This window comes from Podarcis filfolensis (assembly GCF_964270895.1).
Source record: "Podarcis filfolensis genome assembly, chromosome: 15".
In the NCBI taxonomy this organism is placed as follows: Eukaryota; Metazoa; Chordata; class Lepidosauria; order Squamata; family Lacertidae; genus Podarcis; species Podarcis filfolensis.
The window spans coordinates 12,908,205-12,925,541 of NC_139618.1; the positions used below are offsets into that span (position 1 = coordinate 12,908,205).

At 46.8% G+C, this 17,337-nt stretch overlaps 1 protein-coding gene across 4 annotated transcripts in view; it reads right to left on the reverse strand.

The window, feature by feature from the left end:
- Nucleotides 1-600: 600 nt before the first annotated feature.
- Nucleotides 601-17,337, reverse strand: part of LOC310750016 (sarcoplasmic/endoplasmic reticulum calcium ATPase 3) — an 89,952-nt gene continuing 73,215 nt past the window's right edge. For 2 of the 4 annotated variants that reach the window (XM_083587553.1, XM_083587556.1), the window contains 9 exons: nucleotides 16,932-17,267; nucleotides 15,991-16,211; nucleotides 14,234-14,436; nucleotides 12,882-12,967; nucleotides 12,375-12,508; nucleotides 10,844-10,961; nucleotides 9,205-9,322; nucleotides 2,240-5,715; nucleotides 601-1,876 (listed from right to left, as the gene is read on the reverse strand). In XM_083587553.1, coding sequence (XP_083443679.1) covers nucleotides 5,663-5,715; nucleotides 9,205-9,322; nucleotides 10,844-10,961; nucleotides 12,375-12,508; nucleotides 12,882-12,967; nucleotides 14,234-14,436; nucleotides 15,991-16,211; nucleotides 16,932-17,267 — 1,269 coding nt within the window. In that variant the 3' untranslated portion in view covers nucleotides 601-1,876; nucleotides 2,240-5,662. Of the gene's footprint in view, nucleotides 1,877-2,239; nucleotides 5,720-9,204; nucleotides 9,323-10,843; nucleotides 10,962-12,374; nucleotides 12,509-12,881; nucleotides 12,968-14,233; nucleotides 14,437-15,990; nucleotides 16,212-16,931; nucleotides 17,268-17,337 lie in introns of all 4 variants that reach the window. The other 2 variants (XM_083587554.1, XM_083587555.1) reach the window with 2 other exon arrangements.

Consider the following 17,337-nt stretch of genomic DNA (forward strand, 5'->3'; position numbering starts at 1 on the left):
CTTTTCTTACAAAATTCAAAGTGACTAATGGTACCTATTTTGAGATGGAAAGGAGTAAAATGGCACAGACACAACCTTCCAAGAGAGGACTCTCCACCCAGCAGCTTAGCTCATGCAATTCATCTGCAAAATGCATCCGCTTTGGGGGAACAGGTAATTAAATTTGTTGTTGTTGCTGCTGTGGTTGTTGTGAGTTGCGAGGTCTCACAGAATTTGGACACTGGCAGATGGTGACTTGACTGTGTCTGGGTTACTTTAATTAAATAACTGAATAAATGGGTGCCATCTCTCTTTCGCACATCTGCCTTATTCTCCTTGACTCTTTGTCAGTCAAGGCTCCCTTTGGATAGTATAAATTTGTTTATACCTCTTTTTTCTTTCTTTCTTTTTTACTTCATGCTGTTCACTACAATTGTAGAGTTTTTATTGCTTATTTTTATCAATTGGCTTGGATTTTCACTGTGATTAGCATTCATTGCCTTGGGCAACCTGTGTGTGGGTTTTCCCCACCTAACTAAAATATTAAAATGCCAACAGAGATCACCTCGACCGCAAAGGGGGAGGGGGGGGGAGGGAAACACACACACAACACAGCCAGAATGTGAAGAATAACTTTTCTTTCTGTTTCTTAAAACAACTTTCCAGAAATCACACACAGTATCTATAAAGGGTTTTTCCCCCGCTCTCCAAAAAACCTCCATATTAAAATTCTTTGAATACATTTATATATTAAATACAGTAACAACATTTCATGCAAGATTTTTTTTTCCTGTACAGCAAAACCAACTCAGTAGTATATTCAAGTCTGGACACTCCCAGAGGCCTGGTGATGCTCCCAATCATTTAATTAACATCTTATTTTATACAATGCTGGTGATCAAGAAGAAAGGGGTGGCCTGATATTCAATCAGCATATTGGAGAATCGTCATTTAAAAAAAATAAAACAAAAGCTGCGTAAGCAGGTCCAATATGTGTGACTGAGCTCTCTTTGCCTGTCTCTCTTAAAACCAAAACCAAAAACTGGTATAAATCCACAGATGAACTTTTCGGGGGTACCTGTCAGATTTTAGCTTGCTATAACTACACTGAGAATACTTCAACCTAGGCAGGGCTGGCCTAAGACATTTTTGCTGCTGGGGCACCATACATTTAAAGCATTACGATACCACTTTAAACCGTCATGGATTCCCCCAAAGGATTCTGGGAGCTGCAGTTTGTTAAGGACGCTGAGAGTTGTTAGGAGACCACTATTCCCCTTCCAGAACTACAGTTCCCGGAGTGGTCTAACTAAATCAAAACCTCTTCACAGGGAACTCTGGGAACTGTAGCTCTGTGAGGGGAATAGGTGCCTCCTAGCAACTTTCAGCACCCTCAACGAACCTCAGCTCCCAGAATTCTTTGGGGCAGAAGCCATTGACAGTTCAAGGTGGGATCACACCACTTTAAATGTATGGCCAAGATGGCCTCCTTTCCATTTCACGTCCAGAAGCCAGCTAGATCGGCAGCTGAATCTTCCTTTAAACACAAGCAACAGGATAGCATTGTGCCCTGGGCCTTAATTTAGGGGCTCCGTGGCAGACAAAGCTCTGCTCCCCAAGAGAATGGAAGGGTCAGGGGACTCTGGGGGATCATCTGTAGGGGGCTGTCACTGCCCCTGCCCCCACATCTGGAGCCTGTGGTGATTCCCTCACTTTGCCAAAAATTAGGGCTTCCCCCTCACTCGCACCCTTTGACAAAAATGCTAAAGGGTGAAGCGTTACCTCCAAGACAACAAAGGTAAATACTACAAAATCAGGCTGGAGTCTGGTTTAGGCTTTCCCTGAGAATTCCAGTAGTTGTTTCTTTTATTATTATTTAAAGGGGGGGTGCTACAAACTTCATAGGTAAAGGTACCCCTGCCCGTACGGGCCAGTCTTGACAGACTCTAGGGTTGTGCGCTCATCTCTATAGGCCGGGAGCCAGCGCTGTCCGCAGACACTTCCGGGTCACGTGGCCAGCGTGACAAGCTGCATCTGGCGAGCCAGTGCAGCACACGGAACGCCATTTACCTTCCCGCTGGTAAGCGGTCCCTATTTATCTACTTGCACCCGGGGGTGCTTTCGAACTGCTAGGTTGGCAGGCGCTGGGACCGAACGACGGGAGCGCACCCCGCCGCGGGGATTCGAACCGCCGACCATGCGATCGGCAAGTCCTAGGCGCTGAGGTTTTACCCACAGCGCCACCCGCGTCCCTACAAACTTCATAGAATTATAGAATTGTCTAGTCTCGGCTAAGATATGAGATTGGAGTCAACCTTCCAAACTTGCTCTCTAGTACAGCCATGGGTCCAGGATGATGGGAAGAGTATTCCAAAATATCTGGAAGGGCACTGGAGCAGGGAGAATGACGCAAAGAGGCTGGATTGGGGCTTTTAGTTTTCATCAGAAATTGGCCGTTTTGGTACAGCAGAGATCCTTCCCCACCAGTTTAGATTGTATAAATGCCCGGATTCGTATCCTGTTTACTGGCCTTTGTTTACCCACTTGTTGCTTCCTCTAGGATCCATCTCGAGGGAAAGTCTAGCCAATCAGGGATCATGCCACAAGATGATTGCTGCTGCAGTACTGTGCAGTCTATCATGCTTTGCTATCTCAGGAGCAGACAGTCTAGTCCATTTGCTGTTGGTTGGCTACAACCCCCAACATCGCTGACCATTGGCTGGGGCTGATGGGAGTTGTAATCCCACAACTGCTGAAGGGCATCCCATTGGCTAGTCTGATCTACCTGATGACATCAGTAAGGGTAAGTGAGAGAATGAGGGCAAGGTAAATTGGAAAGTGAACAGCTTTGCAAGAAAAGGCATCAAAAAGATTGGGGGGGGGGACAGTTTCAGTACCCCCCACAAGCTCACAAAAGAAAAACAAACCCTTGCATCATTTTTCTCTAAATATTCATAGCCTAAAAACTACAGTTCTGAGATATCTTTGCGTTGGGAAAGATGACAAGATAAGTAGGTTTGAACAATGTTTTAAATTTAGCAATGGATTTGCATGTTATATTAAGCTTGGCTTAGCACCAACATGCGGAATCCTAGAGCATGGGACCCTTTGCCCGCTGTCCCATGCTAAATCAAACCATAATTCGGCTTAGCATGCCATCTGAGCCTGGACTGCTGGTTTAGCTCTCTACAGGCTAAACATGAGCAGTAACCAAGGACTGTCCTAGGAGTTATGGCTTGTTCTTTGTCCAGGAGAGTTAAACGACAAGCTCAGGTTTGGACAACAAGCTAAACGAAACCATGGCTTAACTCAAACCAGCAGCAGAACAAACCAGCAGCAACTGCAATCTCCTCTTCGGGAGCCAGGGCATTCACCCTAAACCATGGTTTGCCTTAGCACAACACATGAACCAGGTATCTATAAATAAAGCAAAGAAATGCATAGCCCAAGTTGAGACACAGAGGGGCTTAAACTCTATTAGCAAAGCGATAACTATAGGAACATGAATATGACACACACATTGGGTTGCCACCTTCTTTCCTGGCATTGCTCCTGTACATTTAACAATATGTGCCTGTGACTTCAACTTGTCTGTACATGACAATCAAGAACTTCAACAGATCCAGCGTTTGTTAGCCTGGAGATATAAGAAAGTTTTCCCCAGCTTGCTCAGCCCTCATTCACCTTCAGGGGTTCCCCTCAGATTTGGTTAATGCATTCTCAGTTCTGCAGTTGCTTATTCCAAATGGTCCATGGAATTTCTTTGTTATTTGAAAGGTAAGACACGTGGGTACTGAAATGTGTCCCAAAGGTCATGGAAACCCTTAACAAGAAAAAGGTGGCAGGATAATGTGGCGTATTCACACAATACTCTGCACCAGAATCCACCCCACCCAAAAAAGATTTTGTAGCAAATTAAATTGTGCAAGAATTGGTCACGGCAAGCAGCCAAACACTCCAATTTTTGTGGCGCTAGGATGAACCTAAAACTGCCACAGTAACATCCCTGAGATGAAGGTGCAACACCCACAATTTTAAATGTTATGTTAGTATGGTGGCAACACGTTGATAGCATTCACTCCCTAGTGCAAAGCAGACCTACCCAACAAAACGTGGTTGAAAACAGCTTAAGCTGGACTTGTATCTCTCACATAAAAACAGCAAATGAAAACACAGCATAAACACAGAATCCGCAACCCTAGGAATTGTAGTTTTGTGGTGTGCAGAGACCATTCAACATTCAGCCCTTTACAGAACTCCCAGTAATTCCCAGGGTTGTTAGACTGAAAGGCAGGATAAATGAATGGGACTGAAATTAACTCAGACCTTTGGGGTTGCAATTATACCCCAGGGCACTTTCCACTGCAGAATTTACACAAAGATCTATAGCATAGTTCATTTAGGGCAGTCTGGCTTAAGCCCTTCCAGATGTTTTGGACTACAAGTCCCATCCGCCCGGGTTAGCGCAGCTCTGCTGGTTGATGGGGGTTGTGATCCCAAACCTCTGGATCACAACCAGGTTGGGCAAGGCTGACCTAAGACAATGTTCAGTAGTAAATAATGCCCACATATTTCAGCCACTTACCATTGACCGTTTTCTTTCTGAGTTCCAAAAAAAGCATCTGGGAGAAGATTAAATATCCCAAGATTTGCCATTGCCCCAAATTATCTGCAACTCTGGCTCAACCTATGTGCCCAGACAGTTTTCTTTTGGAGAGTCTAGGGGAAATTTATCCCAGAAAATGATTTATTTTTGCTACTAGGATTGTTTCCTTCTTTTTTAGTCCCAGACAATGTTAGTAACAAAAATTTCCCACAGCGTTTTTCAACAAAAACTGATCAAAGGAAACAGATTCCTTAAGAACTTAAAACATCCTTATTTACTCAAGCTTTCCCAGACGTATGGCCCAGTCCTTGGGCTGATATGACTTTTGATGGCTTTAAAACAGATTATGTTAAGCCAATTTTGTTATCTGCATTGCCTAGATATGATTCCCCCCACATTTGATTCATAGCATGCAAATTTATAAAATAAATACATAAAAGAATCTTCTCCTGATAGCGCATTGTTGATTGGATTTAGGGGTATTTGACTACCTTGAGATACATTGGAATGTAGGGGAAGGGGGAGGGAATCTCCAAAACGATTTGTGTGATTTTTCACTTATGGGTTTCAGGTGAGAGTTAAATTAAGTCAGAGCATCAAGGGAGCACTTAATGCTACCTCTTCCTGAGCAGGGGTGGTGTCTGTCAAGAACTCTCCCCGAAACTACCACAAGCTCACTTCCTTTCTGAGACAGAAAAATACAGGTTTTTAGGGCATTGAAGATTTGGAGGGTGGGGAAGAAGAGAAAATTATAGGAAAAAAGATTGCATTTTGAAGAAGCAGACCTTCAAGGATCTAGGCTCTCCTGTCTCCACGACATTGCAAAATTCTACACCCTAAGCCATAATTTAGCTGTCCAGTCTTTGCACCACTATGTACAAGGGTGGAAGGGGAAGCTATGTAACAAGAGTAAAAACAAAACTAAAAATAAAGTCAGGTTGTTTGTTTGTTTTTCCTTTTCTTTAACGATTCAACCGCATTAAGTCCGACACTTTTTCAAAAGCATGCATATTCCTTGTTGGCTTCTGGTGATGTTCAGGCATGCAGACTCTTCAGTCCCAGTTAGGAGCTGAGGGTTCAATTGCGGAGAAATTGAGTTCCTTTTGGTGTCGTTTCATTTCTTCGCATCTCTGCCTGGTGGTGGTGGGGCGAATGAGTGGAGGGGGAGAGATGGGAAATGATTATCGGTTTTCATTTTTTTAAAGATAAAATATTTCCCCCTACCTTTAACCATAATAGTATAACTCAGGATGGAGGGAACCCAAAAAGAAAAAGAAAAAAGTCATTCATGCAAGAGATTGCTGCTTTGTGCAACTAACTGCCTCATGAGACTTATTTATAAAAAATATTTATCTACTGCTATTCATTAAAAACTTCAGAGCTGTTTACAACAATTATATGTAAAGCCATACCATAAAATTTGAAAAAGTTAAAATCAGAAATCAGCTAGTTATTGTGGAAAGATGTATTCTTAATTGGCTGCATAACAGAAAAACTTTCAGCAGGAGTTTAAAAGTTGGCAGAGAAGGTGCCTGCTGAATCTAGTGGCAGAGTGTTCCACAGGACCGAGCCAATGACACTAAAGGCTCAGTTTATTGTTGTTGTCAAGTAAGCCGTGCCAACCTGAGGAACAACCAATGACCCTCCTGCAGATGAACTCAGGAATCAACCTGGGATACAAAGGTTCAGGCAGTGCCTGAACTACCCTTGGCCTAAGTCGTTCAGGGCTTTGCAAATTAATACAAGGTTCTTGACCTTGGCTGGATAATAGATGAAAAACAGCCAGTGCAGAGGCTTTAACATTGATGTCACAGGTTGTCAGCCAGATGCCCTATCAGCAGTCTGGCTGCCACATTCTGGACCAGCTGAAGCTTCTGAACCATATTCCTGGCAAGGACCACAACCTCAAATAGCTGGGAAAGGGCCATTAGACAAAAATTGCAGGACAGGATAGACCCCATCAATGGCCCATGACCGATGAATGGAACCTCAGGGGCAGTGTTACTTGCTGCAATAGCAGGAGATAGCTGCTGACTCTGTGCTCTGGGTTAAACTACAGAGCCTAGGACTTGCTGATCAGAAGGTCGGCGGTTCGAATCCCCACGACGGGGTGGGCTCCCGTTGCTCAGTCCCAGCTCCTGCCAACCTAGCAGTTCGAAAGCACGTCAAAGTGCAAGTAGATAAATAGGTACCGCTCCGGATGGAAGGTAAACGGCGTTTCCGTGCGCTGCTCTGGTCCTGCTGGCCACATGACCCGGAAGTTGTACGCCGGCTCCCTCGGCCTATAGAGCGAGATGAGCACTGCAACCCCAGAGTCGGCCACGACTGGACCTAATGGTCAGGGCTCCCTTTACCTTTACCTTAGGTTCTGCAGTACTTGCTGAAACAAGATCTACACTTGCTGAATCGTGTTGAGCCTTGGGCCTGGCCTTCCCCTTCCTAGTAGCCCAGATCGAGACATGCGGGTCTCCAAGTGGCTTGGGGCTTGCTCTGCCTCAGAGGCCTCTGTGTCCTAGTTTTGGGGGGGTCTCTCTAAGTGGCTAGTGGAGCACAGAGTTATAGAGCTGGAAGGGACCTCAAAGGTCATATAGTCCAACCCCCTGCAATGCAGGGACCGTGGCCAACCCAATCGTTGTTTAAAAGCCCTCAAAGCACGAAAGCCGCCTTCCTGACATAAAGTCAGGTAGCAGACAGCATTTCTCTTTGCTTAAAAAGCAAAACAATGCCAGAAACCCTCCTGGAGGGGGGGAATGGGTTTGGTCTTCTCGTAAAGCATTCTCCCCCCCCCCCCCTTTGCACATGTCAATTTGGCTCCAAGGTAACGACAGCAAAGGATTACCCTACAAGGCCATATTATGACAGGGGGAACGACAGGCTCTCAGCATCCAAGGCAGACACAAAGACTCTGTTCTATGCCCACCGGTAATGAGTCACTATGGAGATCCTGCTGTGCTTCAAAGGGGCCTTTTATGGTCTCCAAGAGAGCAGGTTACATTGGCAGGCAAAGAAGGAGAAAAAACGCCACAATCGATTTAAGAGGATTTGTAAATTCCTGCAATGCAATAGCAGGAGTGGGAAGCCGAGAGAGCTGGTACCTAACCTGCTCTGAATGGGATTGCATTCTCCCCTAAGGATCGGATTTACATTTTGTGTGTTGTCTGTGTGTGGGGATAGAGCCAGCTCTGTCCCTGGAAGGCCATGCGATATCCGTGGCACTCACAGACCTTCTAGCAGCCAACTACGACCCCACCTGGACAGGAGCAGCTTAGTCACGGTTATGAATAATAATAATAATAATAATAATAATAATAATAATAATAATAATACATTATTTATACCCCGCCCATCTGGCTGGGTTTCCCCAGTCACTCTGGGCAGCTTTTAACAAAAGATTAAAATACAATAATGAATGCTCCAGCAAACTTCCGTTTAGACTTACAATTGCAATTTTTATTTATTTATTTCGTATAATTTAGATGCCACTTGATTGCAAGGAAAAACCCTCAGACTGGATTTCAAAAAGATTATAAAGCAGTAACATAAAACAGTTAAGAACAGCTTTTTATAAAAAAATAAAACCAACAATAAGATAAAAACAGATTAAAGCACATGGCAACAGTCTGCATATGTGGACAGGCTTGCCGAAATAGAAATGCTTTCTTTTTGCAGGTGCCCAAAAGAGTGCTGTGAAAGTACCTGCCTGAGGCCCCTAGGCAGGGAGTTCCAAAGTCACTCAAAATGGCTTCTGAAGAACGACATGTTTCTCATGTAAACTGTCCATTTCTACAGAAGTGAACCTCACTGAGCTAAGCAGGACTTACTCCCAGGCTTCTGCAAGGGCGAGTCCTGTTTCACAAACTTGTTAAGAGTTCTACAAGTGTCAGCAATCATATAGGTCAGGATTTCCCAAAACTTGGGTCTCCAGCTGTTTCCGGACTACAGTTCCCATCATCCCTGAACGCTGGTCTTGCTAGCTAAGGATGATGGGAGTTGTAGTCCAAATTTGGAGACCCAAATTTGGGAAAGCCTGATATAGGCAGAGGTGATCTAGTGGACAAGGTGGACTTGGACCTTCAAAAAACATTTCAACAAGGTACCTCACCCAAGATTCCTGAATACCAGTTGCTGGAAATCACAGGCGTGCGGGGAGAGTGTTCTTGTACTCGTGTCCCGCTTGCCGGTTTCCCACTGGTGCATCTAGTTGGCCACTATGAGAACAAGATGCTGGACCAGATGAGCCACTGGCCTGACCTCGCAGAGAAGTGAGGTTACAGGGAACCAGGCAGAGGGCCTTCTCGGTGGTGGCGCCTGCCCTGTGGACCGCCCTCCTACCAGATGTCAAGGAAATAAACAACTATCTGACTTTTAGAAGACATCTGAAGGCAGCCCTGTTTAGGGAAGTTTTTAATGTTTGATGTTCTATCGTGTTTTTAATATTCTTTTGGAATCTGTCCAGAGTGGCTTGGGAAACCCAGCCAGATGGGCAGGGTATAAATAATATATTTTTATTGTTATCATTATTATGATAATTGTGACCCCGCTAGCTGGGTTCCTAAGTGACCCATGCACATGCAGGAAAGAAGGAGAGGACTGCCAACCCCACCACAGGACACACTCACCATCTAAATGATTGCGGGAAAGGTACTTGAGTCCTTCATCCAGCAGGATAACCGGCAAGGAGATTTTCAGCACCGTTACCCACTGGGGCCAGCTAAGTGGTGTCACTTGGAAGATCAGCTGGGAAGCAAGGAGAGGATACGTATCACACCTGTCCTTCTGTTCAGAGGCAAGTGCCAATAATTTTGTAACCAATATGGCACTGTCAAGGCACAGGAATCAGCAGACTCGTGGTGGTAACCCTGAGGTTTATAGCACTGCATAGTTTTTTTTATAGAAAAAGATCCCCAAGCATGGCGACACTTCCAGCAGCCCAGTGAGCTTGCTGAGTGTCTGCAGAGGGAAACATGGAAAAGGGGAGGAGAAACGGAATGGAGTTTCCTGGAGGAGGGTGTAACTTCATAACTAGAACCACAAATGGGAGTACGTCACAATGCAATATTTTTCTTGCTGGATAATGTTTTTGCTTCGGGGGGGACGGGACACAACAACCTCTAAATGTGAATTTAAACAAACATATACAATGTTAGCCCACAATGGGTCTCCCAGCAGGGAGACAAATATATGGGGAAAGTTTGCACACGGGAGGTTGTATGATTGATGTCTGGTGTCTCCACTTCATCAAATAGAAGCTTCATGGGGAAGATCTCTAACTGAGACTCCAGAGAGCAGCTGTTGGTCTAGATCAGGAATGTAGAACCTGAGTTCCTCCAGATGTTGTTGGACTCCAACTCCCATCAGCCCCCAGTCAGCATTGCCAATGCTCAGGTGTGATGGGGGTCGGAGGCCACCTGGAAGGCCACAGGTTGCTCCATACTTGCTTGAGACCAGGGGTTTGCAAACTTTTTCAGGCCACTGCCCCCTTGGTTCCATAAACTCATCTCCAGTGCCCCCTATCCTATCCTATGTAAAAACATTATTGAGAATAGCGGTTTGCACTAAGGAAGACAATAACACACACAAAAATCAAAACAGTAAAAATTAATTGCACATTTATTCAAAAGCCAATAAAAACTAAACTAAATTCTAAACATCTGTTCAATGAAATGGATCCAGTGGTGCCAGCTTTTCAAGGTCTGATGCTCATTTGCACCTCCTGCTGGCCTCTTAGAACCGCTCTTTAGAGCTCAATCAGAGTAAACAGCAATTTGGGTTTCCCCTGAATTGCCATTTGTTCCAATCTATCGCTAGAGAGTGGGTATTCCCTTGGAAGGAGCTGAGCAAGTGGAAAAGTGCTTAGACTCACACTTTCTAGGCATGGCACAAGTGGACATGTGGATGGGGCCTTAGTGCCCCCCCCCCGCTAATCCCACTGCCTGCTCCCCAGGGTACAATTTCCTTTACTAGGACCAACTTCCTGCCTCAGTAACAAGGCAACTGGTTATGTTTACCCTGCCAAGTCCAGTCCTGATAGGGACCACATGTGGACCCAGCCTGCTCAGAAAGCAGGTAGCATCTTTCTTGGGGTCCAAGGCTTCCCCTCTCTCATGGTGTCTGGGTGGTCAGATGCTGAAGAGGATGGGGCGAGGGTTATCTCCTGCACCTTTAATAGTGGAGTAGGATATGGGGATTTCAGGCATGGGCAGCCTGGGTCTCGTCTGCATTTGGCCACCCTCAAAAATGCAGGTTCTACCTACTTACAGGCAATGGCTTCATGTAGAGGATCAGGAAGTGCAGAGCCATGGACATGACAATGGCCCCCAGGAGCCAGAGGTTCAGCCAAGGAGGCATCCTGAGCAGCGACTGGTTTTCAGACACACTGTGGGAGAGATGGGGCACATTCAGATGTTGGGAATATTGGGTTAGTTTTCCTGATTATAATGCTAAAGCTTCTGCCCTGATCCCTAATGTTCCTTTCACACTGCAGTACCTGTTGAGTTATGGAACTGTGGGATTTTTAAAATCAACACACCATCTAGTCACACTAAATCTCATTGACTCTGGTGAGTGTGACCAGAAACATCACAGGAAAACTTTGCTATGCGCCCCCCCTCCATTTTGCACATGCATCCTTCTTCCCCTCATAATTCACCCATGAAAAGGATAGGAGAGACCATCAGCTTTACCTCCCCAAATTTCGTCACTTTAAAGGTAAAGGGACCCCATTAGGCCCAGTCGTGACCGACTCTGGGGTTGCAGCACTCATCTCGCTTAATTGGCCGAGGGAGCCGGCGTACAGCTTCCGGGTCATGTGGCCAGCATGACTAAGCTGCTTCTAGCGAACCAGAGCAGCGCATGGAAACGCCGTTTACCTTCCCGCCAGAGCGGTACCTATTTATCTACTTGCACTTTGACGTGCTTTCGAACTGCTAGGTTGGCAGGAGCAGGGACCCAGCAACGGGAGCTCACCCCATCGCGGGGATTCGAACCGCCGACCTTCTGATTGGCAAGTCCTAGGCTCAGTGGTTTAACCCACAGCGCCACCTGCGTCCGTCACTTTACTCGAGCCCAAAAAACCCATGACCCAAATTAAAGTCCAGTGTGCTATAGTACAAACATATTATAATGATACTTTTGATATTGGTGGTAATGATGAAGATGATGACGGTAGTGGCCCTGTCCCCCTTACGAATGCTGCAGGTTACGCGCTCCGCTAACCCGGAAGTAGATGCCCCTTGTTGCAACCTTTGCCCCGGAATGCAAGCAGAAGTCACACTCCGGTGGCGCGGCAGCAGCGGGAAGTGCCATTACAGAAAGTGCGCCTCATGTTACAAGCAGTTTCCTGTTACAAACGGACCTCCAGAATGGATTAAGTACGTAACACGAGGTACCACTGTATTTTGGAAAGCGGTTTTCAGGTTTTGGTCTTTGGAAGCCACTTGAAATCACGATGGCGGACCAAAACTTTTCAAAACTGCACTGTGGTGGGGTTTTTTTTGGTTTCTCATAATTCCTGTGCATTTTCCACTAGTGGTAACAATAATTTATGCCACAGAGCATGCTCTGCCCAAATGATTTTGTACTTGCATGATTCAGAAGCACATGCAGATGTCAAGGTTCTCTGCACATCTATGCATGATTTACACGTGATGCAGAAAATCCCCTTCCTGGATTAAACGGGCCACAGACTGTACCTGTGTTAGCCAGTTCCCATTTGCTGGACCATTTCTTCTTAATTTCATACCCAAACCTTTTTTTAAGAGAAGGAGATGCCTGGCCGGCAATGCCTTACCTGTTGAGTGCATTTAACATCTCAATGGTCACCAGCACAGAGAGCGCCATGGTGGTCGGGTAACGCGATTCGAAAATGTCACAGTCGACGCCTTCGAAGATGGGGTTGTCCTCTGTGCATCGCATGAAGTTCCTCTGTGGGCAGGAGAATATAAAGTCTGGAGTGAGGGGCTGCCATTGCCCCCCATCTTTCACCACCACTACCAACAGGTTCCAGAGGAGCCTTTTGCTCCTAAAAATTAAATTACTTTATTCCCTGTTTTGCTAGCAGCAGTCACGTTATAGCTATCCCTGTGGATTAGGCTTCCTTGATAGCTATGCTCTGCCTCCGTGGTCTGAGGCAGGAATACTTCTGAGTAACAGAAGCCGCAGGAGGGGAGAGTCCTCTTGCGCTTGGATCCTGCTCGTGTGTCGGCCACTGTGAGAGCAGGATGCTGGACTAGATGGGCCAGATCCAGGCTCTTCTGATATTCTTACGTGTTTTCCCTGCACTGGACTATCAACTTACCAGCTGGTGGAAGGTAACTTGTGGTCCTTCGGGGTCATACAAGAACCACCAGGTAGCTGAACCCACAGTGGCAAAGCCAACATACACTGCAAGGAAAGGAGGAAAAAGTAATTGATCACACAGGCGAAACTCTGTGTGCTATTGTGCTGCCTTCAGAAGGCAGCCATTTGACAGTAGCCATATCCTCCAAGCAGGCTTTACAGGGCAGCCCCACTCTGAGCATCATTTATTTGTTTCAAAGGCTACTTAATCAAAAGACTCTCCCTGGGCAGCTTCTGTTCACTGGCATTTTTGATGCTGCAACCTAAATACCACAAGCTTTATACTCCACCTCCCATGGGATATGTCTGGCAAGTGGGCAGGGCCCCTGGCCTGTCAATCACACAACATCACAATGATGTCACTTTGGCACAGCTATTAGGGAGGGAAGCCCAGGCAATCAGCTGATTGTTGGTGCTTGGAAAGGACAGATCTTTGCAGTTGCTGCCAACCAGCTGATGGGAGGTGTCTACAATTTCCCCTTTCGCTCAAGGGGCTTCTTTAGCTGGCCTACATTGTGCAGTGGGAAGAAGGCATAGGGTGAGGCAGGTGGGTGGGGCTTGTCTTGTCTTGTCCAAAACACGGGACAAATGGAAGGCCCTCTAGGTGGTGCTGCTTTGCCATGGCAACTCAAAGCGACTTACGAAAAAGCGTAACCCCCCACAAGAAACCCCCCATAAATACATTAAAATTAGATAGGAAAGGGGGAATGCATTAAAACATCCCACCCACTCTAGAAGGCCACAGGTCGCTAGGAGCCAAAGGTCTGGTTAAAAAGGAATGTTTTTGCCTGGCGCCTTATGACATATAATGACGGTGCCAGGCCTGGGGAGAGCATTCCACAAAACAGGGAGCCACCACCCAAAAGGCCAATTGTGGTATTTTATTTTGTTTTATTCCTTTTCACCCTATTATACACCCTATTGGATGATGCATTTCATGTGGCTCTCATCGTATTTCCTTGATGCTCGTCATTGGCTGTAACTACGGAGATTTGGTTTAGAACGTGAGATACACCTGAGATAAAATCTCGCTAGCCTTTTAACCACACCAAGGGGTGGCGAGGATGAAGAGGCTGTGATGCTCCACCCTTAGCCCCACCCCACGGTCACCTGACACCTGCTGGATTCTGATGCATTCTGGGCAAACGTCTGCAGAGAGGACCCGCCTCTATGCACACAGTCTCCCCGTGGGAACTTCTAAACTCTGTGCTGCGAATGGGGGTTAAAGCAGTCTCTCAAAAGTTCTCCTCTTGTCTTGTCCCTAATCCCTAGTGTTGGACATGGCCTGGTTGGGAGGGGGGCATTTCTCACCTCCAATGGCAAGGTAGCGGAAGAAGAGCCACCCGCTGATCAGAGGCTCCCTGGGATTCCGCGGCAGCTTGTCCATGATGTCAAGGTCAGGCGGATTGAAGCCCAGAGCCGTCGCTGGCAGCCCATCGGTCACCAGGTTGACCCAAAGCAGCTGGACTGGGATCAACGCTTCGGGGAGGCCCAGGATGGCTGTCAGGAAGATACTGGGAAAAGAAACACACAGAAATTCTACCATGACTTGATTTCACTCCCAGTGCTTTTCTTTTTTTAATCACACAAGTGCTAAACCTCAGGTCTGTGGGCCTGATTTCATGGAATCATAGAATTGTAGAGTTGGAAGGGACTCGAAGAGTCATTTAGTCCAACCCCTGCAATGAAGGAATCTAAACTAAAGCAACCATGAGAGATGGCTATCCAGCCTCTGCTTAAAAACATTCAAGGAAGGAGAGTCCACAACCTCCTGAAGGTGACCATCCACCATCAAACAGCTCTTACCATCAGAAAGTTCTTCCTGATGTTTAGACAGAATCTCCTTTCTTGTAACTTGAAGCAACTGCTTTGAGTCCTACCCTCCAGAGCAGGAGAAAACAAGTTTGTTCCCTCCTCCATGTGACAGCCCTTGAGATATTTGAAGATGGCTATCGTATCTCCTCCCAGTGTCCTCTTTTCCAGGCTAAACATATCCAGCTCCTTCAATCATTCCTCAAAAGGCCTGGTTTCCAGAAAGCAAGGATTGGAAACCTCCAGGGTTCCCCCATTTGTGACAAAAAATGCGGGGCAAGTAGAGATGCAGCTGGAAAGCAGGATTGAACTCCCCGCCTACTGGCTGAGACATGGTGAGTTTACTTCTTTATTATCTCCATTTATAGACCGCGCTGCTAGCTAAAAGATCTTGAAGCGGGTTGTGCACACAATCAGTACGATAAAACCACACCAAACGTGTTGCATAACAAAATGCATTAACAATATCCACAAATGTAATAAGGAATGAATAAAATTGGAGAGCCCTGCAAGGTGGTATAAATTTCAAGCGCCACAACATGCATGCAATCATTCATCCCATTTTACTCACCACCCTGTTTCACACAACCACAAGCATTTGTTGATTCCAACATTGCCCCCATCAACCCCTTATACATAGATCACTCACCCTCAACAATATTACAACCCATGTACAAAGTACCACTGCCAAGCATATACAAATTAGGCACATCCCTAATATCTGAAGCAGTAATGGACTTGTGCCCCCCTCCTGCTGGACCATCTAATACTCTCCTCTCATCTACCACCTGAGAGGCACCCAGTTCTCTACCAGAGCATCTGTTCTGCTTAGTTCTCTGTGGTGAAAGCTCCGGTGTACCTCAACGCTTCAAAAAACAGGACTGAACTCCCTGCCCATCAGCTGATGTACTGGTGTGCAATTCTGCTTTCTTCCCACCTGTCAAAGTCAGCCCATTTGTGGGGGAGATAAAGATCTGGCTCGCTGGGGACCCCCTGCTTTATTATTATAAAGCTTATGAATTAGGAGTGGAACTCATGCTCAAGCCAAACTTGTCTGCTGGGCAGCACCCAATGGACGAAGCAAACAAGGCGCATTTACGCAATCTTTGATGGCTTTGAAGGCACCCTCCCAATATTTTGGACTACAACTTCCATCATCGCCTGTGACGATTGGCCATGCTGGCTGGTGTGAGTTGGCACCTGTCTGGAGGGCCACAGGCATTCCTGGCTCCAGAATGGAGGGAGAAGGCGCTTACCAGACCACTTCTCCCACGTTGGAGGAAATGAGGTAGCGGATGAACTGTTTCATATTGTTGTAGATGGCGCGGCCCTCCTCCACGGCTGCAACAATGGTGGAGAAGTTGTCGTCGGACAAGACCATTTCCGCCGCTGACTTTGCCACCGCTGTGCCGGAGCCCATGGCGATGCCGATTTCGGCTTTCTTCAACGCAGGGGCATCGTTCACTCCGTCGCCGGTCTGGAGCACAAAGAAAAACCCTCGTCACTGGAAGGAACATAAGAAGAGCCATCTAGGCCAGCATCGTCTTCTCACAGGGGCAAACCAGATCCCTGTGGGAAGCCAGCAAGCCTATAACATTTAAACACATTATAAAATACAAAGTGTTAAAAACAAATGAGTTAAAATGCACATTTAGAGCCAGCAATTAAAATCTAGTTTGCCCTGACAGCAGCCCATTGGGCAGCACTGTCTGCACCTTAATTCCCAAAGGTTTCTGTCTGAACAAGAAGGTCTTAGCATACTCCAGGCTTCCTCAACCTTGGCCCTCCAGATGTTTTTGGCCTACAACTCCCATGATCCCTAGCTGGCAGGGCCGAAGCTGAGGAAGCCTGGCCTACTCTATTGGGGAAGAAGAAGAAGAATTCTGCAGTATGCGAACAGCCACAGAAAAGGCCCTATCTTGGGTCACCACCAGCTACACCTCTGATACTGAAGGGACTGGGAGAAGGTGCTCACCTGAGGATCTTAGCACCTGGACAGCTTCATATATGGAGACAGGATCTTTCAGGTGCCTTGGGCCCAATCCACTCCCACCCAAGCTATTTCCCAAGATTATCTGCAGGTCCAGCACCTGGAAGGGGATTTGGAGCCAGCTAGCTCCGAAATCTGATTCAGGAACATGCTTGGAGGCTTCAGATGCAACAAGACAGACAGGGAGTCCCAGTTTTCAAAGCTCACCATAGCTGTGATTTCGTTGAATGACTGCAGGTACTCCACTATCTTGGACTTGTGGGCAGGCTCCACGCGGGCAAAGCAGCGAGCAGAGCGGCAGGCGTTGCTCTGGTCCTCTGGCGAGAGGTCGTCAAATTCCCTCCCCGTGTAGGCTTTGTCCGCCACCTCTTCGCTTTCCGAGAAGATCCCAATCCTCCGGCAGATGGCCACGGCCGTTCCCTTGTTGTCACCAGTGATCATGATGACCCGGATGCCGGCTTTCTTGCACATCTCGATGGACAGCATCACTTCCTTCCGAGGAGGGTCCAGCATCCCCACGCAACCCACGAAGGTCAGGTTGGTCTGCAGGCCGGATGAGAAGGGAGGGATCAGTCCCCTGAAGAGTGGTACCCACCAGACTTTCTATAGAGGG